The sequence below is a fragment of the Typopeltis vanoorti genome, chromosome 3, assembly GCF_054136105.1.
Source record: "Typopeltis vanoorti isolate ZY-2024b chromosome 3, IOZ_Tvanoo_1.0, whole genome shotgun sequence".
NCBI lineage: Eukaryota > Metazoa > Arthropoda > Arachnida > Uropygi > Thelyphonidae > Typopeltis > Typopeltis vanoorti.
Genome location: NC_143551.1, coordinates 105,113,406 through 105,139,765, shown reverse-complemented (window position 1 = coordinate 105,139,765; position 26,360 = coordinate 105,113,406). Strand labels below are relative to the sequence as shown.

The following is a 26,360-nucleotide window of genomic DNA, read 5'->3' as shown; positions in this document are numbered from 1 at the left end:
TTTTTTATCAATTTTATATATATTTTTGTAGTTTTAATTTATTTTTTACATAGTCTGGATACCCTGCTCTAGAGTCCAAATATGGAACATTTTCAAGCCTCCAATAAGCAGGTTGCTTGTCTTACACCAGGCAATGAAATTCATCCCCCACCTAAAGATAATCACAAACATCCATGCCCATGGTGGGATTTGAACCCTCAGCCTGTTGGTTGGAGAGAGTGGGTACACTAATCACTCAGCCAACTACGTCAGTGTTGGGAAGAAGCTGCTGAAAATATATGTCCATGTATTCACAGGATTTGATAGAGACAAAACTTTGCTTGAGGTTGGTGGCAAGATAAAGCTAGAAGCATGGAAAGTTGCAGAAGAGAGAGAGAAAAAGAGAAAAGTGCTGAAGAGCATGAAGAAGCCGATCCCTAAAAAAAAATTTATGGTGGCAGAGGCATTTGTTAATAAGGTACTTTGACTGTTAGAGGAAATAGCATAAAGAGATTTAGCAAAGTAGATATAATAATGCAAGTTGCAGCTGCTTGCTACATAGAAATGTATGTAGAAAAGAAAAGGCAAACTGTGCAGACTAAGCTGGATGCACAAATTTTTAAAGAAGTACACTCCAAAGATGAGCCTAGGCATTCCATAAGTTATCTGAACCATCACCAGAATGGTTGATTCCCTTTCAAATCCCCTTTTAAAAAATTATATTCTAATTGCACATTTGCATCTTATATGATGTCCATAGGATCCATGACTGATCAACACTTAGACTGCAGTTCTCAAAGTGTGATATCTTTACAAAACATGCCAAGCACCAAAAAATTTTTGTGTTACTTTCATAGTCCATTAGGAAGGGATTGCTTGTTATGAAAATTTTTAAAATTTTTAGGAGAATCAGGTATTCTGCACTCTAGTGGTAATTGAAACCTCCTCATCATCACTTTAAAAGAATTACAGTTGTTTGATTTAAAAAAAAATGATGCACTCACATTGAAAAGCATTACGAGGACTTTCAAGAATGCTCTAACAAGCATTTTGGAATAGTTGCCCTCTAAACAAAAAGAAAAGAAAGAAATTTAATATGATGACTCCAACATTAGTAGGATTGTTGAGAATATGGAGGCTTTCTCTGACCTCACATTGGAGGTTAGGCTACTCCCCCCCCCCCCATGGAAAACAGTACAGCCCATGCTCTGAAAGCACAAAAAGTTTGTTTGTACGAGTTATATCACTATTCCAGTGCTATTTAAAAGCACATTAACTATTTAAAAACGCTTCGTTTCTGTTATGAAATACAATATTCTTTATTTAACTGTGATTGATCTAATAATATCAATAACTGGAATTTTGCAATTTCTTCAGACTTATTAGGTGTATTGATTTTTATTATTTAATTGAAATGGCTATATCTAGCATGTAATTTTGCTCTTATTTTTGAGCTGAAGTTATTTAACTGTAACTAAGTGCAAGTATGTGAGTGAGTTTAAAGCATAATTAATTATATGCAACTATCAAAATTATTTCATATTTTGATTTAATTTTAATAATCATATCTTATTTTGATTTTCTTTAAATATTTCTTTCTATGATTTATCTATGTACGTAAGTTTTAGATAATTTGAGATCCATTCAGTTATGCACTCTTAATCTGGTCATACTAATTTTTTTTTACATTAATATATTTTAAATTAATATAGTATATCAATTACATTAATTTACATTAGCACATTATATCAATGGACCAGGGAGTCATTTCTGCATTTAAGGCTTGTTACTGACAGTGTACATTCCCGCAAGCAGTCAGGGCTATGGAAGATGATGTGATGACCTTGGGAGAGTTCTGAAAGAATTATAACATCCATGATGCCATCAAAAACATCGCTAATTCTTGGAAGGAATTGAAGCAATCAACAATTAAAGGGATGTGGAAGAAACTGTGCCCTCAATTCTGCGATGATTTTCATGACTTCACAGAAGACATCGCCGAAGCCAGAAAAAGCTGTGGTGGATAATGGCAATGCACTGCAATTGGACATCAATGAAAATGATATCATTGACTTACTGGAGTTCCGTTCATAAGAATTAACCAATGAAGACATTATGGAGATAGAGAAGCAGCTGATGGAAACACAAGAAAGTTTACGACAAGAGAATTAGCTGAAGCCTTTCATCTCATTGAAGCAGGATTTGCTAAGCTTGAGGAGCAAGATCCTAACTTTCAGCGGTTTACAAAGGTTTACCATGCAATTAGTGAGAACATCAGCTGCTACAAGGCCATTTACGATGAAAAAAAAAAAAAAAAGAAAAATGCTGTGCAAACAACCCTAGATACCTTTTCAAGAAACTGACTTCAGTGGTAAGCTCCCCTCCTACAGAAACAGAATCAAATCCCAATTCTTCGGCACCAGGTCCATCCTCTCTATCACTGTCTCCATTATCATCTTCTGATTAATGTTAGCCTACTGTCTTGTCTCAGAAATTCCCCTTCCAGTAAGCAAGACCATTGATGCAACCTTTAATATTCTTTTTTGAATTTCTCTTATCTAAATGTTTGTTTTTATGTTCTGTTTGTTTCAATTAAAAGAAAGAGCACAATAGTTTCTGTAACTTATTATTATAGTACAGGGGTATTATTATTACATTATTACACTGTAATATTATTGCAACATATGAGCTATTATAGTATTAGTATTATTATTACCGCATATCTTGTTCATAACCCGAGGACTGCCTGTATTCATCTTATTATTTTTTTCATTGGGAAACCCTTTTCTAGAGGCCAAACAGGGAATTTTTTCAAGCCAATTCAGGCTTTCAGTAAGCAGAATGGTAGTGCTATTCCAGGCAGTGAAGTTCATCTCTCACTTGATGATATTCATAAACATACATGTCTACAGCAAGATTCAGACCTACAGCCTGTTGGAGAAGAGGTGAGCTATTCACTTAGCTGACCAGGCCAGCAGTGTACTGACATAACACTCTAGGTTCTGTGACATTTCATGCTAGGATTTTATGTTGCCCTGATTTGTGGCTGTTTTTGATTATTAATTTTGCTTGTAATTTTTTTTATCACAATGTAAAAAAAAAGTTTATAATGAGATAGGTCAGAAAGTTATAATCTAGTTTTTAAATGGTATTTTAGCAACTGCTGCTGTATTTCATAAATTAACAGCACTGGTAGTTTCTTTTGTTATTAGACCATGACTAAGTCTCAGAGTGCAGGCATATAATGCAAATAGAGTGCTGATTATTTGCAAAAGGTACTGTCTGATTGCAACAATAGAAAATTAGAAATCAGCATTCTTGGTGGAAGTAAGCTTTCACATTCCTCATAATCCAGTGTTGGTAGTTCGAGCAAAGTCTAATAAATCAAGATGTATCCTGGTCTAAATCCTATCCTTAATAGCAAAAAACAAGAAGAAAGTAATGGTTATAGGAGCACATATTTAATGGATGGTCACTTTCTATTTAAATTTGTGATAAATCATATTAGTCACTTATTCAAACTTGTCAAATGCACTACTGGGAAAATTAGCTACACGAATTTAGAAATGTAAAAAATCAAACATTGATCATTGATAAATGTGCTCTTAAAAATATTGACCATCTTGATTGCAGGAAGTACATGTATCTCTTAGAAAGTGTCATAGCTGACATTTCAAAATATGTCGTATAATCCAAAAATAAAAAATTCAGAATTAGATATCACCTGGTATTGCTTTTGATGTAACAGATGAAGTACTGGATACTGGATATGATGTTCGCAACATGCGCATTACCATTATTGTGCATATTATGACACTAAAACTGAATTTTTTGCATGTGTGTGTGTTTACAGTGCCTCTGGATTTAGGTAAAAAGTTTAATTTTTTCAAATAATAAACTTTGTTAATATTATTGAATCTTCCCTCCCCTCTCCCCTAAATACTTGTTAGCAGCAAAGTTGCCTGCTAGTTAACAGTATTTGCTTTTTTAATCTCTCTCTCTCTCTGTGTTGGGGGGGGGCAGAGAATATGAAGTTTTTTTGTATTTTTATTTTTTACATAATTTAGAAATCCTGCTCTAGCTTCAGGCTTCTTCCAGTAAGTTGGGCAGTTGTTTCCCAAATTCATCTTTCACTTAAAAACATATACCCACATTGTGATTCAAACCTGCAGCCTATTGGTTAAGATACTATCTAACTAATAGGCTGCAGGTTTATAGCCAAAGTGAGTTTTAGGAAGATGCACCCAACCAGTTAGATGCATTTTTCTTATTTTGTTATCACTACAAAAAATGTTGTACCATCATTTTGTATAATTGGTTTAAGCCAAAAGAATACAATTTGGTTGGCTAAATCCCAAATTGCCAGCCCATCCTCATCCGTTCAGTATCCAGGTAGATACCCAACAGGGTGCACCACGAGAAGGTGTGGATTGGACATTAGGTCAGAAGCCCTAGTCGGATTTCCACATTCCTTTAAAGGCTATGCGGAGGTCTCCTCTCAGTTGTACAGCTTTGACCCTTATTGTAATTCATTAATCAGTGTGTGTGTGTGAGGTTTACTATTTTCAAGTAAGGTGCCCTAACTATAACATGTAATGGTAGCTCATTTTTCTTGCTTCACGACTGAAAAGAACACTGTAATACTGCTGTGAGAGAAATGAGTAATTTTTGGAACTCAGTAGCAGATATTATGAAGTCTTTCATATAGAAAGAAAAGTGCTGGACATTTTAAAATGAAAAAAAAAAAAAAGTAAATTATATGAAGAACATAATATATTTTTAATGCAATTAGGAGACTAATAATTCACCTGTCAATTATCTCTGATCACTCGCCTCTGGTGAGTGGGCAAGCAGATTTCTAGACCACTGTTCACAGTGTACATAAAACTACCTTACAAATTACTAATGATGTCCCTCCCCCATGAATGCTCTTCAATAGCTGTCTTGCAGGTGATCTGTGAGATAACGGATGAAGACTGCCTGAATAGTATGACTGTTTTAAAAGATAATCATAAATTATGATTCAATTATCTCTGATCACTCGCCTCTGGTGAGTGGGCAAGCAGATTTCTGGACCACTGTTCACAGTGTACATAAAACTACCTTACAAATTACTGATGATGTCCCTCCCCCATGAATGCTCTTCAATAGCTGTCTTGCAGGTGATCTGTGAGATAACGGATGAAGACTGCCTGAACAGTATGACTGTTTTAAAAGATAATCATAAATTATCATTCAATTATCTCTGATCACTTGCCTCTGGTGAGTGGGCAAGCAGATTTCTGGACCACTGTTCACAGTGTACATAAAACTACCTTACAAATTACTGATGATGTCCCTCCCCCATGAATGCTCTTCAATAGCTGTCTTGCAGGTGATCTGTGAGATAAAGGATGAAGACTGCCTGAATAATATGACTGTTTTAAAAGATAATCATAAATTATGATTCGTCATAATGTCGGAGTCTTGACAAGTAACAGACTGATTTGGAGGAAAATTATAGATAGGAAGTTAGTAATGATGTAAATTTTTCATGTAGTACTATCATATCCTGTACACCCCTTGAGGGTACATGTCAGGAATTTGATGATAATGATGATACAAAAAATGTATCCAGATAAATTTTTAGTTAAAAATTACCACAGAATAACAATAAATGAAAGAAAATTAACAATAATTAACTAAAGAAACTTTATGTAAACTATAACACATTGATAATTTGCTAATAACTTCAATGAAAATGAACTTGTCCATATGGAAAATTTATACACTATGAACATTTAAGCTTAAAAAACTTTGCTCATCGACACATCAAATTTCATAACTTGTGATTTTTATTCACAAACTCGTATGCTAATTCTGAGGTCTTCACTTTCATTTCTGAGATGATCAGCTGATAAGTAACAAATATGTGTTAACTAAGACTGGTAACTTTCATATATTGCAGCTTTTGTTGCCTTTACTCCACTGAATTTCCCACTTTCTTACATAAACACTTGCTCTCATGGCTAATACTAGTGAAAATTTTCCCTAAATTACAATACAATTACAATACATTTACTGATGTAAAATTTACTTTACAAATATTATGTCATCAGCTCCCTTGAAGTATTTAAATTAAGATGTGAAATTGCAGATTATTGCACTGAGAAAAAACAAATCACACAATGTCCAGAGTATCTGTACTTTTAAGCAATCTTTAAAACTACAATTCCATCATCACTCTTATCACACAGCTACCTCATTATTGTTTGGCGTCCAGTTTCTTTCCAAGATAACAATGCTTATTCAGAAGTCGAGATTTTTCTCCCTTTAACTCATTCATTGTGTCCTGTTGATTGTCTTTTCTACGATATACATGCATGCATTCCCGAACTAAAACTGCCAGTCTTTATCTCTCTAAAATGCATGAACACTACATTATATACTTCTACCTTTGGAAAAGTATTCAGTTAATCCAGGATCAGCTTTAGGCACCAGCAAAGAATGTCTTAGTGTGTCACATTTACGAGTGCAGCATTCCATCAATATATAAAATTTTTTTCCCCCTGAAATTTTCAGTATTGTAATTTTGATTAAAATGACTGCATTATTTTTATTTCATTAAAAATACACATTTTATTTTCATCTTTTTTTAAATATTTAAAAGTCAAGAAAAAAAAGGGGAGGCTAAAATTTTTGCTTGAGACAGCAGGAGAATAAAAGAAAGAAAAAAAACTTTTAATCATCATCCTTCCACACAAATGCCAGCTGCATCAGACATGTAGGTATGGGAATTCATATCTCTCTCTCTCTCTCTCTCTCTCGAGAGAGAGAGAGAGAGAGAGAGATGAATTTTTTTAAATACCTCACAAATGTATATTATCTTGTAAGTGATAACATAAAACAAATAGAGATTCCAAGACCAATAACTTGGCAGTGCCATGTGTGGTGGGCAAGTGCTTAGAAAGAAGAAAGAAATTTGATATAATTCTTGAAGAGCTGGGGATTATAATCAAGAAAAACAACATGGGTAACACTGTTCCAAAAAAGAAAAGCATATGGAATGAAAGAGGATGATAAACTGTATATGGATGTTGTTTACCAGCAACTGGTCATGTTTGCCCCTGATAAGAGGAAAGGGGAAATTAGTAGTAGCCAATATTTCCTCTAATTTTTGCTCATGCATGGGAAAAACATTTTGTGCCTAAGTTTCCAGCCTCAGACTCAATATGGGTGTGGGGTAGCCTGTGCTCACGATCAACTCTTAATTTGATAGGCCTAAAATTGGTGAACAACGTCTTTGTTAAAAGATCTTTTATGTTGTATAATCTTATAATATAAGATTATGCAACATACTTGTTTATACTGCATATACATGCAGTTTATAAACAAATTATGTCTACTTCTAGAATAGGAAATATTTAGGAAAAATGTTATATCGACCCTGGGGGGTCGATATAACATTGTTAGAGGTCGATTGGGGGTCGATAGAAAAATATAAGACATCATTGTACGGGTAATATTTAATTCGATTAACTTGGATTACCTCCATCCTGAATGACAACGCAATTAAGAGTGAATCATGGGAACAGTGACATGAATAGGACCTATAAGATGGAGCAAGGTCATGAAAATAGTTATGGAATCCAGTCAAGCAGGCCAAAATGACGTATTTACCAATAAATGGATGGTGGTGGTTCCCACCTGGTCGGCGCAGTGGGAGCGAGATTGCAACACGTGCGCAGTTGCTTATTTACTTATACTTACACATATTCGATCCCAGTCTCATTTTTGCGCATCGACATACAAGTGAGTGTTAATGTTCTAAAATTCATCAACGTACATGTTACGTAATATTAAAATAATGTAATAGTAAAATAGAAGGGGGGCAATAAAAAGTCAAGAAAGAAACTCTTGAAGGGGTTGATGGTCAAAAAAGTTTGGCGACCCCTGATCTAGACAATAGATACTAAATAAATATGGATCGGCAACTTGCTGATAGTGCTGGCTACAAGTAACTGATTAGTGTATCAAGTTGGATTGAGTTAGAGTAATATTGGTATGGAAGGCATGGTGTGTAAGAGGAAGACCATAAGATAGTTTGGTAAGAATGCTACGATGCCAGACTTATTCATATAATTTAGAAATATCAAGAGCAACCACTTGAATTTCTCTAAACTTTTCCATATAGATTGTGTCCAAAGGTGGTAAGGTTAGCTGGAGATCTGTTGTATAGCAAGAGAATGCAGAATCCTTTGTGTAACTGAGTAATTGGTGAGTGCAGCAGTAGTTGCTATTGATGACCTTTTCCATTACTTTTGAGAGTCTTGAAATCAGAACAGTAAGGTTATAGTTTGATGGCTGACATTTATCTCCCTTTCTGGAAACATTGGATAAAAGCTTGCTTGGAAGCTGTTGGAATAATGCCATATGAATGACAGCTTGAGCAGATAATACAAGATTGGTGTTAGTTCTAGAGCAACATGAGGAATACCATTAAGATCAGGGAACTTATTAGTATATCAAGGCTGTTGACTATTTTTATATCTTTTCTGGCAAAATTTCAGAGGAGGCATACTGTGTATAGTTTGCAGAATAATGGAAGGAGATTTGCCTTGGTGTCTTGGAGAGAAAAAGAAAGGTCTGGCTTTTATCTTTAGGAAATGTAACACCAGGGTCTAATTTTTGCTGGCCCATGTGCATAGGAAAAACATTTTGTGCCTAAGTTTCCAGCCTCAGACTCAAAATGTCTGTGGGGGGGGGGGGGTAGCCTGTGCTCATGATCAACTCTTCATTTGATAGGCCTAAAATTGGTGAGCATCTTTGTTAAAAGATCTTGTATGTTATATAATCTTATAATATAAGATTATGCAACATACACGTTTATGCTGCATATACATTCAGTTCGAGAGGTGGAAACATGGAAGGGCAGAAGTTGCATTGGACAGCCTTGGAGAGGGATTAGAAAGCCCGGTTTTTCATTTGAATAAGATACAAGTTTTTTTGCATCTGGCCTTTACAAAGTCAGCTTTGGACATTTAATGATTTTTGCAGTTATGAGCCGTAGTGTGAGTTGACTGAGAAGCTGGATTTTACTTGAGTCATTCGGAAGTACTGAATTTTTGGCTTGGACTACATTGCCACAATTCTTATTCAATCAGTGTTTGGATAAAGGGTGAAAATTTTGAGTGGAGTGGAAATAAAGGCACTCAATGAAAATAATTTTGGTTATTAGATCAGAGCAAGTGCTAGGATTAGAAGAGTGGAAGCATTAATTAGACCATGGAAATTAGGCATAGAAATCGCAAAGGGTTTAGGATGCCTTAGGATATGAGACTGAGATTGACTGGAAGTGGGATGAGCCATAGAAAAAGGAAGTATGGACAAACTTATAGTCAGACTTGCCAAGAGAAGTTCTAATATCAGTCTTGTAATTGTGGACCTGGTTAAGAAAGGGTCCAGAATGGTGGGATTATTTATAATTCTGGTGAGTTGGTGAACAATTTGTGTTAAATCATTACCAACAACAAACAGTCTAGCTTTTTTTCCAGTTTGATTCATGAAACTGAAGAAAAGAAGCCAGTCTGAATTATGGATATTGAAATCTTTAAGGAAGATTTTCTCACTGTTTAAGATTAAACTATGTGATCAACATTCAAACATAAATATCCTACGTCAGTAAAGTTATCAGGAGAGTAGTAGAGGTAGCCAATGAAGGCAGTAAAATGAAACAAGGAAATCTTCAGCCAAAGTGGAGATTCTTCCTCTCATATAACCTTGGGCGTGGACAGCATCAGGAATCAGATCTGACAAATGTATAGGGCCTGACTTTCTTGCAAAGGGCATCATGCATGATATAATATGGAAAGTTATGTGTGAATAGTTGCAGAGGATGCTAGTTTAGCTTCACCTATGAATAACATAACAGGTTAGGGGATGCCTGTAAGTGGTAGTGCATATAGTTGATGTTAGAATTAAGTTCCATGGATTCTGGTAAAGTCAGTTAGGAAGGGTTCTTTTTTTTCATGGAATTTTATTTTATTGGATTTTTTTGTGTGTGTGTGTGTGTGTGTGTGTGTGTGTGCGCGTGTGTGCGCGCACAATTTTTACGATACATTTGTGATTTTTGTGGGAGATTCTTTACCAAAGTGTAAGGAAACAGTTTGCATGTGAAGTATCTTCACAACTAGTGTACCTCATGTTAGACATGTATATCGCTATACATTATGGGGAGGGTCACTTCCCATAATAAGCAAATTCTGGTGGTGTTCTTGAATATGCAACCTGTGTCCTGGCACAGTATGATCTTTGTTGTCCTTGCCCTCATAACACCACAAATCAATTAAATTTTGTGAATATTTTGTACCACTGTTCTGCCACTGCTTGTTTCATTTGTTAAATGCAGTGTTTCTAAGTAATTGCAATAGACAATTCAAGAATATCTTTAATTTTGGTTTTCATTTCACTGTTTTCATTTCTGATTACTTTTAGAGTACTCTCCATTTTGATTATGGTAGATCTTGAAGCTCAAATGATTTGAGTATTACAAGGTTTTTCTAACATGAGGAAGAGGAATAGAGTATACATGTCATCAGCAGAACTATGGAGAGGATTTTAAAGTTAGTGAGCCCTGGGACACCCTACCATTGATTTTTTTTTAAAAAAAAAATATTAGTGGAACTTGGTAAAAAGGCCCTAATGCCAGACTCAATCAAATTCCTCAGAGATATAACCACATGAGTTTCTCCTTATCTTTCCATTGCTTATGTCCAGTGAGATGGGATAAGGTTAGCATGGTGATTTGCTGTGAAACAAGAATGGTAAAATTCATATCGATGGATTATCTGATGAGGCTTCAGGTAGTGAAGGACCTGTCTGTTAAAATCTCCATTCCTTTGAGAGTAGCGAGGACAACAGACTGTGGTTTGATGGCTAACTTTTATAACAGACCAGCTGGATAAATGGTTGCGTCTGCTGTTTGGTGGATGCCAGATTGAGCATGGCAAATTGTATAAACAGTGTAAGATAAGTGTTAATTCTGGATCACAAGTTTTTAGCATAGTTAGATATCATCTAGACCAGGAGATTTATTAGTAGCAAGGCTATTTAGGATTTTTCTGGTGTCCTGTAGCAAAAAATCTGGGGAGTCATGCTGTGAACAGCCTGCAGTATAGTATGAGATTTGCCTTCATTTACTTCCAACTCTAAACCAGAGTTGGAGGTAAATCCTGATGCCAGGAGGTCTTCCTTTGATATCACCATAGTGCCATCATGATGAAAGAGAAGTGAAAATGAAGTGCAGTAGCCCAACAGTCTTTGCTAGGAATCAGACACTTGGCTGCCATTTGAGCAGGAAACAAGCCTTGATTTGTTGATGATTTTCTTTACAGTTCTATCAGGATGTATTATAGGCTAAGTGAGAAACTGGGGTTTTTAACTTGAGCCATTGAATGTTTGCTGAATTTTTATCATGGACAGACTGCATTGGCACCTCTTGAAAGAACCAGAGCTTTGATAGTTGTGGGTTTTGAGTGGGATAGGAAATAAAGACTCCCTTTCCAGATGGCCTTTATTCCTCTGTTTGGTTAGAGCAGGCATTTGGATCAGGAGATAGGAACAGTGATCAGACCATGGAGTGAATTACAGAAATCCCAGAAGTCATCCCATTGGTAGTTGGACCAAAGAACATTGATCCAACTGCCAATGGGTGGGAGAAGATCAGTGTGTAGAAAAGGAAATATGGACGAGCTTATGATGAGAGTTGACATAAAGAAAGCAATCATACAATTTACATGGAGGGAGAGAGAGTGCCGAATAAGAAAGATCCAAGTATTATGAGAATGATGAGGGTTATCTTGTATTCTGATGTGTAGGTGAAACAATTTATTCCTATTAGATCATGACTGATGGCAAAAAGTTCAGTTTTCCTTCATGCTTGATCTGTGAAGTTAAAGAAAGGAGGCTGGTTTGAATTATGTACATTAAAGTCTCTAAGGAAGGTATTCTCACAATTTGGATAATTAGATTGTATGAACTCAACTTTCAAAGATAAATAATCCAAATTTGGTATAAAATCCTTATAACTTAAAACACAGATTTTATGTGAACTACATAAAGTCATCAGCCTTACAATGCTTTACATTATAAGAGGAAGCTGTATAATAGATTTGGTCATCATAGCTCATTTTTGTGTAGATAAAATCAGTAAGACTTTATTATGGTGTTAGTTTAGTCAAGATTTGGTACTCATCTCCTCTTTATTATTACTTAGACATAATTTTCTCTCTCTCTCTCTCTCACACACACACACACACAGCAGTTCTTGCATATTTTATCTAAACAGAAAACTATGATTAAATTTGGCAATCAGCTTCGTTTATAACATAAAGCAATATAGAGTTTTTATTTCTCCTTTCCTGTGCAGATGTTGCATAAAGCAGACTTGCAAATTTTATCTTAACAAGGACATTAACCAGCTATTTTGCATATAGCTTCTTATTCTGAGGAAGAAAAATCTGCTACAGTGTCCAAATTTAATATCCTGCTTATTCTTATTGTAATTTAAAAGCAACATAAAAGTTTAGCCATCCTTACTACATCCATGACACTAAAATTTTGTGGATGTTATCTAAACAGAAACAAGTATAATAGCTGTTTGGTGCAGAGCTGCCTTTTATTGTAACTTGGACTTTTAAGGCTTTTATTCCACCCTCTGATGAAATGCTGGCAGGTTTAATCTCAGCAAAGAAGATTTTTGTTATTTTTTATCATCTTTTTGATATGCTTTTTTCCAGTTTTAAGTTTTCATAGTAGTCATCATGACATTTATCTTCTTTCCACTGTTTTTTTAAAGTCACTTATATACAAAATTTTGTCTGTGTTTGAGGACATTCTGATTTGCTACCTTACCGTATGATTTCTTTTTCTACTTTTGCTTCTCGAACTCCTGGTATCCAATGTTGTTTTTTCTCCTTTTAAACTACCTCATGATGTGCTTCCCTGTTTTAGCCTTTTTGAGAACTTTTACTTTTCATCAGTAATTTATATTTGTGTTAAAAAGTTGTGTGACTTTCATTCTTTTAAAATTTTCATAAATATACTTATTTTCAGTAATATATAATTTTAATTCTTTTGAAAATTAGATCTGTTGTCATCCCCCCCCCCCTTGTGTCCTGGCCCTATCAGGCAATAACATATTCATTTCTACATGCTTTAAGTGAATTCATGCAATTTATGTTGGAGCATAATGACTTGTCTATATCCCGAGCAGAATTCTAACAGTACTTACTATTATTATTAGCCCTGTCCTTTTTCCTGTATTTTCCCAATACATTTTTATAAGTCTGAGATTCATTTTACATTCTGCTTTAATTTTCTATCAAAAACTAGTTTGTCATGCTTACCCTTCTATTGTTTTGTAAAATTCTTCTATTTCTTAATGAATTGTTTCATATATTTTTAAATCTGTTTTATTAATTTAGCACTAATGGCCAGCCACCTTGACTTATATCTTATATCTGTAAATTTATTACTACTAACCATTATATTCATGCTGAACTAATCTCTTAAATGAATTTTTTTTCTTTTTATATATATAGCTTCTTGTTACAGATGTGTACAACCACAGACTTCATAAAGTGTTTCAGTCAGAAGAAAGTCTTAGCAATATATTAGATAGGGATGAAATTTTTGTGTAAGTTTGGGTATTTTTAAATGTGATTATGAGTTAAAAATAACTATGTAACAAATCTCTTGGTAACATAACCTTATAAAACATATTTTCAAGTGTTTCAAGAGGAAGAATGAACTGGAAATTTTTGATAAAAGATTAGTACTGTATTTACTCGAATATAATTCGCCTGTGCATATATCTTGTACTACTGATTTTACTTTACGAAAAAGGAAATGAAAAAGGTTCCCATATACCTTGCACACGAAAAGAGTTTAAAATTTTAAGAAATACATAGTAAATGTTGTAAAGGAGTGTCCTAGGTTCGATTCCCGTCGGTGACGTGAGGAACTGAAGGATCGGTCTTGTTAGTCGGGCGTGGGCAGTAGGGTTTTTTCCCCCAGTTTATCGTGGGGTTTTTCATCCCGCAAAGCAGGTAAACCGGCCTTGAGAACCCAACACTATGGACATGGGATACACTGGGGGCGTAGGGCTGACCACCTTATCCTGTGAACGGTTTGAGGTCCGATGATTAATAAACCCTCAACACCGCAAGGTAAAAAGAGGGTAAAAGGAAGATGCGATAGTAACTGTTGTTATGGCAGTTTCAGATATTTTGGAATTCGGTTGAAGAGAATTGGCATTTCAACTCAACAATCGTCGGTTTGTCTTTGAGTTGGGTGATTTTTTGTTAATACCATTGCTGTCCATTTCATGCTATGTTTTCACTTCTAATTAGTCATTCATGAAGGATTGTTCATGACGTTTTATCTCAAGTCTTGTAAATTACTGGTAATTTTTGCTTGAAATATGGAGAAACGTTAAAGTTACAGTGCTGGTTTTAAACTCAAAGATCTTATGATTCCGAAATCATAAAAGGACAAGCAATAATGAAACTGTGTGTTTTAATTTAATTACAGAAACATTATCGGTAAAGATTCAAATATATTGCATGATGAAGGTGAGCGGCTGATTGCGTAAATAATGTTGATAATTAAAGTGTGCAATTATAAATTATAATGAATACTGAGGATGATTAATTATAAATGTCACTTTAGTTTTTTCCTGAAAAACTAGTTTCCGAAAATCTCTGCATATATCTTGCACCACGATTTTTTTTAAAATTTAATTGTGGGTGGAAAAGTGCGAGTTATATTCGAGTAAATATGGTTTATGTGTGAAAACACAAATTGGAATTTCTTTCTTTATTTTCCATACATTTCAGTATGCATCTATATGGGGAATATACTGTTAAAGGAACACATGTGCATCTCTGAAATCATTTCTAATTTGGGTTTAGAAGTGATATCTCTAAAATCACTTCTAAACCCAAATTTGAAATATAGGCTATTCTTGGATATCGTTTGCATATAACATTAACATCCTTTTAACAAATGCGATTTTTCTAATATTTGACACTAGTCAATGATTAATATTCCATTTCCAATTAATATAAGAACTGAAATGCATCTCTACTACAATGAATACAAAATATAGCAAATTAATGAAACCTCTTGCTTTTAATACATTTATCAATTCTGCAAAACAAAAAAAAAACAGTGCTCATTGCAGTCCATTTTTTTCACTGTTTTCTTGATCTTTCAACTAGTCTTTTAGAGCCTTTATATTTTTCTAGTTGTCTCTTTGTATTTTTTGAACACGTTTATGCCATTCCTTGTATGTTGTCCATTTATTTGCTGGTTGTAAGACACTTTTTTTTTTCTCTTTTCGTACATCTCTTAATTTCTGATCTTATTGATTTTTTTTCTCCCACAATTTTTGTAAGTACTTTCATTTCAGATGCATAAATTAAAGCTGGTCTTATTGTATTTTTATATACAACATTTAAAGTTATATATATACATATAAAGTTATATAATATAAACATATGAAGTTATATAAATTTATATACATTTAAATTTTTATTTTTCTTTTCTTCATAAATAGTCTGCAGTTTTGTTTGTCTTAAGTGACTGCTTTTTACTTCATTTTCTGTTAATTTCTGTTTACATCTGATTGGATGTCTACTAATCACGTTTTATTTTTTCCATATATTTCCATATGATATTTTTTGGCAAATCTGTTGGAAATAAAATACTTCTCTTTTTAAACTATGTTCTCTGTTTATCACCATCACTATGTAACTGGACTTTCTGTATTATTACTTAAAAGTTAAGAAGTTAAATGGAATTTTTATTCAATTTAACTTCTCTTTAATTCAGTTATTATTTCTTCCATTAAAATGGCATTATAGAATACTAGCAGACTTAATAAATCACCATAATTTTTTTCTTCACTGTTAATGCATTTTATTATGTGTATAAATAACTTAGATAAGCTCCGTTATCTGCTTTATTACATATAACACAGAGGCAATGCTTTATGTAAATCTGTGAAACATGAACTGTATTTTTCTGTTAGTTGTTTTACTGGAAATATTGCCTCTATGAACAATTTTCCAGATCTCAAATCTTGTTGATCATCACTTAATATTAAGTATTCATGTATAAATATTTTTGAATAAGTTTTGTACAGATTTTCAAGATAGTTGATAATAGATTAATCTTTTATTATTTTAGTATTTTAACTCCTGTTTTAAAAATTGATATCATAATATTTTGCTTCATTTATCTGGTATTTGATCACCATCAAATTCCTTACATGTACTATCAAGAAGTGTATAGGATATCACAATAGTACTACATGTAAAAAGTTACATCATTGCTAACTTCTTGTTAACAGTTTTCCTCCAAATCACCATATTTTTTGCCTTATAAGACGTGCTTTTTTGCACCTAAAATTTATCTGAAAATTAGGATGCATCCTATAAGCCGAATGCATCTTATGGTGCGTTTTATACCCTGATGTGTTTTTTATGTATGTGCAGTTTGGTGTGTAATTGCTGATTGGTAATCCAATCAGCAACTAATCAGTTTGAATAGTTGCACAGTTGTTAACAGTCACACATTTAAACTAGTAATCAATAAATCATTATATTTATTTATTTATTTTTATAACTTGTGGGTTCTACGAAGCACAGTCATAGCAATACAATTAAGTTTAAGCGTAGTGTGACTGATTATGCAAAAAAGAGTGGCAATAGGGCAGCAGACTGGCACTTGGGGCCTCTGCCTACAGAAAAAATGGTACGAACTTGGAGGAAACAAGAGCAGTAGTTAATAGGAGCAAATTCTAAAAAAACACAATCTCCAGTAAAATGGCCAGAAATCGAAAATAAATTAAAAACTTGGATAATGGATCAAAGATGATTGAGTTGCTGTGCATCTACAAAAATGATTATTCAATGAGCAAAATTATTGGCAACAGAAAGAAATGCCATCGATTTTACAGAATCACCATCGTCATGCTTTAGATTTAGGAAGAGAAATGCTTTATCCGTGCAAAAATGAAAATATCACAAAAAATGCCAGACAAAAATTCAAAAATAAAATTTTAAGCTTCACAGATTCATTATAAATGCTAGAAAACAAGACAGTTTTGAACTTTCACAGACAGCTAATATGGATGATGCGCCCTTGAACAAGACTTACTCCAAAGGTAAAAAAAAAAAAAATATTGTTAAAACTTCTGGTCACAAAAAAACTGACTATACTGTTGTTTTGTTGTGCTGTGCTGATGGAATAAAATTGCCACCTTTTTTTTTAATTTTTTAAAAGAAAAACTTCCCAAAGGAGTTTAAATTCATATTCATCTAAAAGGATGGATAGATGGATGAGGAAGGGACGAAGTTATGGATCAAGAAAGTGCGGTCGGTCAGACATAAACAGGAAGTTTATGTCAGAAATCTGCTTTGTTAGTATGGGATCAGTTAAGATGCTATAAAACTGAAGTTGTTAAGAGTGAACACAAAAATTGCTGTAATTAATCCTAGGAGGAGGATTTATGAGGGGAAAATGGTCAACTGAATGCAATCTCCAAATTTTGAGGAAACATCTACATGTAGGAGAAAGAAGGTCACAATTTCTTCAGGTGTGTGAATGGGTAAAGAATTCATGGAATGAAGTGAAAACTGAAATTATAAAATCTTTTCAAAAGTGTGGCATTAGTAATTCTCTTGACGATACAGAGGATGACTTTTTATTTCAAGATAATGATGACTTGGTTTATGAAAAAGAATCAAGTTAAGAAAATTTCGAGAGTGAAGATGAATAAAGATTTTAAAAGATTAATGAATTTATAAAAATTAATATTATAATTTTTATAAATTATAGATTATAAAATCTTTTCAAATGTGTAGCATTAGTAATTCTCTTGATAGTATGGAGGATGACTTTTTATTTCAAGACTGCAATGACTTGGTTTCTGATGAAGAATCAAGTTCAGAAAATTGTTAGAGTGAAGATGAATAAAGATTTGAAAAGAAGATTAACGAAATTTATAAAAATTGTTTTCTTTATATTGTATATAATATATATTAGATTTTTTAATGATAAGGCAAAAAAATATGGCAATCTCTTATCTGTCAAGACTCCAGTATTATCAGATCTTATATTTCTGTCTTCTAAGATATTTTTACTGTCTTCTTCTTTTGGTTCTGTCCACTGCTGGATGAAGGTCTCCCCCATGATTTTCCAGGCCACTCGGTTTTCTGCCTCTCCCATCCATCTCACGCCTGCAATTTGTTCCAGTTCATCCCTCCACCTTCTTCTCAGTCTTCCTCTTTGTCTTACTCCATCCATTGGTCTCCACTTTGTTGTTTTTCTAGTCCATATCCCATCACTGCATCTGGCAATATGGCCAGCCCATCTCCACTTACCTTGTTTAATGTATTTTACAATATCCATGACACCTGTTTGAGATCTTATCCAGGTATTTGTCTTCCTATCTCTTAACCACCTTACCGGCCGTTATGGATCAAATACGCATCCGCATATGCTTCGTATCCATAATATATTTCATTGTTATAACAATGGAATTACAATTTTAATAAGCACTTCGCTTCCATGATAAAGTGAACGTCTATAGACGTCTTGGCCGGTAGCGTGGTTAATGTTATTTTTAGCGTATTTCTCTCCATGCGATGTTGTGTTGTTCTCAGCTTTTTGTTTAGGGCTTCTGTATGTTAGGACAGGAAGTATGCACTGGTTGAAAGCTTTCCTTTTTAGACTCATAGGGATGTCACTTCCGAATATGTCTCTCATTTTCACATAAGCTATCCATCCAAGGTGAATTCTTCGTTCAATCTCCTTTCTTTGGCAATCCTCAAAGGATAACAATTGGCCCAAATATACATATGAAGTAACTTGTTCTATTTCATGGTTTTCAACTTTGACAGTTCTATGGTTTATGTATTTATTCATCATTATTTTTGTTTTTTCTCTATTTATTTTTAATCCAATTACTTTGGAGGCTTCATTTAGCTGATTTAGCCTTTCTTCCGGATCTTCAAGATTATCTGCTATTAGGACAATATCATCTGCAAATTTCAGATGATGCAGCCTTTCTCCATTTATGTTTATTCCTTTTGTTTCCCAATCAAGGCTTCTAAAGACTTCCTCTATTGCAGCTGTAAATAATTTGGGAGATATGGTGTCCCCTTGCCAGATACCTTTTTTGTATTGGGAACTTTTCACTGTTTTTATATAATATTTTATTACAGAAGTCTCATTATTATAAATATGTTTTAGTGTTTCAATATATGGTTTTTCAGTTCTCTGGGTTTCAGTGTTGCAAATGTTTTAACTGAATCAAATGCTTTTTCGTAGTCTATATAAGCCAGACATAAGGGTTTATTGTATTCAATTGATTTTTCAATGAGCTGTTTTAATGTGTGAATATGGTCCAAAGTATTGTAATTCTTTCTAAATCCAGCTTGTTCACAGGATTGCATTCCCTCTAGTTTAGATTTTATTCTATTTATAATTTTTGTGAAGACTATATGATGAGAAGTAGGCTTATAGGTCTGTAGTTTTTTAATTTCTTCCCTATTGCCTTTTTTAAAAATTAATGTTAGAAGTGAATTGTTCCAATTTTTTTTTTGAATTTTTCTCTGTTTTAGACATTCATTAAAGAGTTCAGTCAGCTATTTGATGACAAGGCTTTCTACCAGTTTTAAGAAGTCTACCATAATTCCATCTTCTCCTGGGGGCCTTTCCTTTCTTCATTTCCCACAGTGCCATTTCCACTTCACCTTGTAAGATCTCAGGGGCATCGTGTTCTTCTTCACTCGAGTTATCCACAGATGATTCTTGGATGTCTCAGTCTTTGTCTTCATAGAGTTCAGTATAAAATTCCTGAATTCTTTTGATTATTGCATCTCTATTTTTTATAAATTCTCCATTTTTTCCTCTTACAGCTGCCATTTCCTTTTTCCTACTGATAATGTTCATCTTAGGACCTTCGTATTCTTATTGTTTTCTATTGTTTCTCTAATTTTCCAAGTATTATATGATCTAATTTCATGTTTCATCCTTTTACTTGGGGTGCTTAAGGGTCAAAGTTGTATAACTGAGAGGAGACCTCCACATAGCCTTTAAAGGAATGCAGAGAAACGACCAGGGCTTCTGACCTAATGTCCAATCCTTACCTTCTCGTGGTACACCCTGTTGGTATCTACTTGGATACTGAACGAACAAGGATGGGCTGGCAATTTGGGATTTAGCCGACCAAATTGTATTCTTATTGGTTAAACCAAAATAAAAAATGATGGCACGACATGACAAAATTTCATTCCGGCTGGGGCGTCGCCTGGTTAAACAAGGCCCCCGTTGTTTTCGCCAGGGAACCAGGGCGAACAGCGAAAAGTCAGCTACTGGAACAAATCTGAAAACAAACCCCAACTCAACATCACCAGAGTTAAAGATCGATACTATCAACGTAAGAAGCCTGAATGGCAAAGAAATGGAGCTAGCTGAGGAATTAGATAAGTACCAGATCGACATAATAGGGGTGACTGAAACAAAAAAGACAAAAACTGGTGAGCTCTTTCTGAGCAATAAATACAAAATGTTATATTCAGGCAATGACAATCAAGAAAAAGGAGTAGCCATAGTATTCAACACAAAATACGAGGCTAATCTTCTTGAATGGCAGTCAGTCTCAAGTAGAGTAATGTGGGCAAATATGAGAATGGGGAACTGGACAATGAGACAGACTTATTTGTGCCTATGGTCCCACAGAAGGTTCTACTAAAGTAGAAGTGGAAGAATTTTTTGAGGCTTTAGAAAAAGCAACTGACACAATGAAAAAAGGAGAAGTTGGTCCTTGTTGGGGATCTAAATAGCAGAGTAGGAAATTGTGAGACATACAAAAATATTTTGGGAAAATTTGGAGAAAAGAGCAAAAATAATAATGGCAAATATCTTTTGGATTTCTGCTCAGGACATGGACTGGTTATTACTAACACCATGTTCCAACATAAAAATCTGCACAAATTCACACGGAGAGAAGAGGCAAGGAATAAGAAAAGTCTCATTGACGATTTGATGTTTTCTCCCTGGTGCAAGACACCAGAGTGTACAGAGGATTTGAAATTGGAAGTGATCGCTATTTAGTCTTGAGCAGGATAAAATTGAATTTCATATTGAAAAGAATAACATGTAAGAAAGTTTTAAAGCGAATAAAAGTTGAGCAGCTCTCAGATGTCAACTGTAGACTAAAATACACAAAGATTATTGAAGAAAAAATGAAAGAGTTTGAGAAGAGGAATCGAACCTTGGAGATTCAGTGGCAAGCCTTGAAGAAAGCCCTAATTGATTCAGCTAGAGAGGCATGTGGTGAAGTTGTCTGCAAGGATAGAAAAATTAGAACTCCATTGTGGACACAGGAAGTTAAAGAGGCAGTGAAGGAAAAGAAGAAAGCATATCAAAAGTTCCTGTCAAATAAGTCAGCTCGTGCCCTTAGAGAATACAGAGACAAATGCAAGAAAGCTAAACACTGTGTAAAACTAGTTAAACAAAAGTCATGGGAGGACTTTGGCAAGAATATAGAAAATAAATATCAAGAAGGTGGCAAAATATTCTGAAGGTTGTTGAAGAAGCTTAGGAATGGAGGAAAGAGTGCTGTAAAAGGAGTTAGAGATGATAAACGTGACATGAAAACAGGAGAAAAAGATATCCTTGAAGTATGGAGTAATTACTTTGTAAAAAACTGCTAAATGAAACAAGCAGTGATGATAGCACAGTGGTAAATAACACTGACCAGGCATGCAGTCAGGAATACATATCCATACTTGAAGTAGAAAAAGCCATGAAACGCTTGAAATGTGGAAAGGCAGCAGGAGTAGATGATATTCGACCAGAAATGCTAAAGTATGGTGGTATAAAAGTCTTGTAGTGGCTGCACTGCATAATTCAGAAGGCCTGGGCAGAGGGACGAATTCCTGATGATTGGAGTAGAGCTCTCATAGTATCCATATATAAAAAAGGGAAATAAACCTGAATGTGAGAATTACAGAGGTATTTCCTTACTGAGTGTTCATGGCAAGATCTATGCAAGTATACTTGAGAAACGGTTGAGAAGAATTGTGGAAGAAAAGCTTGGTGAAGAACAAGCTGGATTCAGGCCAAATAGAGGCTGTCAGGATCAGATCTTCACTGTACGACAAATAGTAGAGAAAGCATGGGAATATTACAGAGATCTGTATTTAAGTTTTGTCGATTTGGAAAAGGCATATGACAAGGTGCCAAGAGAGAAGCTTTTCAATACGCTACAGTTATATGGTGTCAAAGGGGCATTATATCAAGCAATACTTAGTCTTTATTTGAGTTGTAAGTCAGCAGTTAGAATTGAAGGAAGTACAGGAAGATGGTTTAATGTCAAATCTGGTGTGAGACAAGGATGTACATTATCCCCTCTGTTATTCATTATCTATATGGATCATATTATGAAGGAAAGTGGTATTAAACATGATATCAAAATTGGAGATGTTAATGTCAGCTCTTTGCTTTATGCGGATGATGTTATACTTCTAAATAAATCCGCTACAAGTCTGCAAGATTCTCTGACTAAATTGAATAGCTGTTGTAATAGATATGGTATGAAGGTCAGCAATAAAAAGACAAAGGCAATGAAAATGGGCAGAATCATTGAAAATGTCAACTGTGTTGTGAATGGAGAACCTGTGGAACAAGTGAAACATTTCAGCTGCTTAGGCACGATTTTTACTGAAGATGGTAAATTAAATATAGAAATAGACAACAGAATCAGCAAAGCTGGTATGGTAGGAAGTCATCATCATCATCAAATTCCTGCCATGTACCCTCAAGGGGTGTACAGGATATGATAGTACTACATGAAAAAAATTACATCATTTTTAATTTCCAATCTACAATTTTCCTCCAAATCAGTCTATTACTTGTCAAGACTCCAACATTATCAGATCTTATATTTCTATCGTCTAAAGCATTTTGTACCGTATCTATCCACCTATATCTTGGTCTTCCTCTGGGTCGTTTTGCTGCCAACCTGGCAGAGAACACTTGTTTTGCTAATCTTTCCTCGCCCATTCTGTTTAAGTGACCATACCACCTGAGATTAGCTCTGCTAACGCATTCCTGGATGCTGACAATGTCAAATTCTTTCCTAATATCCTCGTTTTTAATATGATATTGCCATTGATGCCATCTGTTCATGCCTATAATCTTTCTCAGGACTCTCATATCCATGGTCTCTAGTCTTTGGTCAAGTGTTTTACTTCTGACCCAGCTCTCAGATCCATAAGTTAAAACTGGTTTGAACACTGTCTTGTACACAGCTAATTTAGTGTTCCGACTGATTTCTCTCTTATTCCATATGAATTTATTCAATTGACTTCCCACCATACCAGCTTTGCTGATTCTGTTGTCTATTTCTATATTTAATTTACCATCTTCAGTAAAAATCGTGCCTAAATAGCTGAAATGTTTTACTTGTTCCACAGGTTCTCCATTCACAACACAGTTGACATTTTCAATGATTCTGCCTATTTTCATTGTCTTTGTCTTTTTATTGCTGACCTTCATACCATATCTATTACAACAGCTATTCAATTTAGTCAGAGAATCTTGCAGACTTGTAGCAGATTTATTTAGAAGTATAACATCATCTGCATAAAGCAAAGAGCTGACATTAACATCTCCAATTTTGATATCAGGTTTAATACCACTTTCCTTCATAATGTGATCCATATAGATAATGAATAACAGAGGGGATAATGTACATCCTTGTCTCACACCAGATTTAACATTAAACCATCTTCCTGTACTTCCTTCAATTCTAACTGCTGACTCACAACTCAAATAAAGACTAAGTATTGCTTGATATAATGCCCCATTGACACCATATAACTGAAGCGTATTGAATAGCTTCTCTCTTGGCACCTTGTCATATGCCTTTTCCAGATCGACAAAACTTAAATACAGATCTTTGTTATATTCCCATGCTTTCTCGACTATTTGTCGTACAGTGAAGATCTGATCCTGACAGCCTCTATTTGGCCTGAATCCAGCTTGTTCTTCACCAAGCTTTTCTTCCACAATTCTTCTCAATCGTTTCTCAAGTATACTTGCATAGATCTTGCCAGGAACACTCAGTAGGGAAATACCTCTGTAATTCTCACATGCAGTTTTATTTCCCTTTTTATATATGGGTACTATGAGAGCTCTACTCCAATCATCGGGAATTCGTCCCTCTGTCCAGTCTTTCTGAACTATGCAGTGCAGCCACTGTAAGACTCTTATACCACCATACTTCAGCATTTCTGGTCGAATATCATCTACTCCTGCTACCTTTCCACATTTCAAGCCTTTGATGGCTTTTTCTACTTCTAGTATGGATATGTATTCCTGACTGCATGGCTGGTCAGTGTTTTTTACCACTGTGCTGTCATCACTGCTCGTTTCATTTAGCAGTTTTTCAAAGTAATTACTCCATACTTCAAGGATATCTTTTCTTCCGTTTTCATGTCACCTTTATCATCTCTAATTCCTTTTACAGCACTCTTTCCTCCATTCTTAAGCTTCTTCAACAACCTCCAGAATATTTTGCCACCTTCTTGATATTTATTTTCTATATTCTTGCCAAAGTCCTCCCATGACTTTTGTTAAGCTAGTTTTACACAGTGCTTAGCATTCTTGCATTTGTCTCTATATTCTCTAACAGCACAAGCTGACTTATTTGACAGGAACTTTTGGTATGCTTTCTTCTTTTCCTTCACTGCCTCTTTGACTTCCTGTGTCCACCAGGGAGTTCTGATTTTTTTATCCTTACAGATAACCTCACCACATGCCTCTCTGGCAGAATCAATCAATGTTTTCTTCAGAGTTTGCCACTGAATCTCCAAGGTTTGATTCCTGTTCTCAAACTCTTTCTTTCATTTTTTCTTCAATAATCTTTGTGTATTTTAGTCTACAGTTCACATCTGAGAGCTGCTCAACTTTTATTCGCTTTAAAACTTTCTTACATGTTATTCTCTTCAATTTTCAATTTCAATATGGTAGGAAGTCAATTGAATAAATTCATATGGAATAAGAGAGAAATTAGTCTGAACACTAAATTAGCTGTATACAAGACAGTGTTCAAACCAATTTTAACTTATCGATCTGAGAGCTGGGCCAGAAGTAAAACACTTGACCAAAGACTAGACACCGCAGATATGAGAGTTCTGAGAAAGATTATAGGCGTGAACAGATGGCATCAATGGCAATGTTGTATTAAAAACGCGAATATAAGGTAAGAACTTGACATTGTCAGCATCCAGGAATGCGTTAGCAGAACTAATCTCAGGTGGTATGGTCACTTAAACAGAATGGGTGAAGAAAGATTAGCAAAACAAGTGTTCTCTGCCAGGTTAGCAGCAAAACGACCCAGAGGAAGACTGAGATATAGGTGGATTGAAACGGTACAAAGTGTCTTAGACAATAGAAATATAAGATCTGATATAGGAAAATTGTAGATAGGAAGTTAGTAATGATGTAATTTTTTTCATGTAGTACTGTCATATCCTGTACACCAGCGCTTCCCAAACTGTGGGCCGCGGCCCCCTTGGGGGCTGTAGGTTTTGTTGAGGGGGGACCGTGAAATAATGAAAACAAATTTTTAATGTTTTAAGACTAAGTAGATTTTTTTTTATTTTAAAAGAAACGTATTTAACTTTTATTTCATATGTTTTATTTCAAAGCAGTGGTTAATTTTTAAACATTCTTTGTCGACTGATTTAATCAAAGGCTTTTTGAGAAATCTTTTTAGTGTTTAAGATGAAAATGTTTTTATCTCTTGCTCTTAGCAACCTTCTAAGGCAGTGGATGTGTTCAACAGTTCTTCTGTTTTTCAAGAAACTTACTTGATTTTTGAGTAGAAGAAGTGTTATATATGGTTCAGTTGAGTTTAGAAGCATCCTGTTATAGATTTTCAGTGTGGCAGGAAGTAGTGCAATTCCTCTGTAATTTTATGGACTGTTTAGATCCCTTTTTTAGGTATTGGTATTATAAGGCCTTCTGTCTGTTGTAATGGAGAGAAGGCCTTATAATACCAATACAATTGTTCCCAAGGCTCTTTTCTTACATGCTTAATAGCATCTGCTGTTATACCATCCAGTTCAGGATGGTATAACAGCAGATGGGAATTTTTTGGGAATTTTATTGCAGTTTCAAATTCTTGTATTATAAAATTGTTGCACATAATGGGAAGTTCTTTTTGAATTATTATTTCTGGCAAAGCATCTGTAGTAAAGTTCATTACATATGTGTAATTGATCTTCCATTAACTTTTACTCCTTTTGTTGAAGTGCGTC

At 34.6% G+C, this 26,360-nt stretch overlaps 1 protein-coding gene across 2 annotated transcripts in view; it reads left to right on the top strand.

Moving 5' to 3' along the window:
• The window catches only part of LOC150108440 (ubiquitin carboxyl-terminal hydrolase 15-like), a 337,668-nt gene that overhangs the window by 181,988 nt on the left and 129,320 nt on the right, over positions 1-26,360 (top strand). For both annotated transcript variants that reach the window (XM_090390782.1, XM_090390781.1), the window contains one exon: positions 13,560-13,654. In XM_090390782.1, coding sequence (XP_090246908.1) covers positions 13,560-13,654 — 95 coding nt within the window. The remainder of the gene's footprint in view (positions 1-13,559; positions 13,655-26,360) is intronic.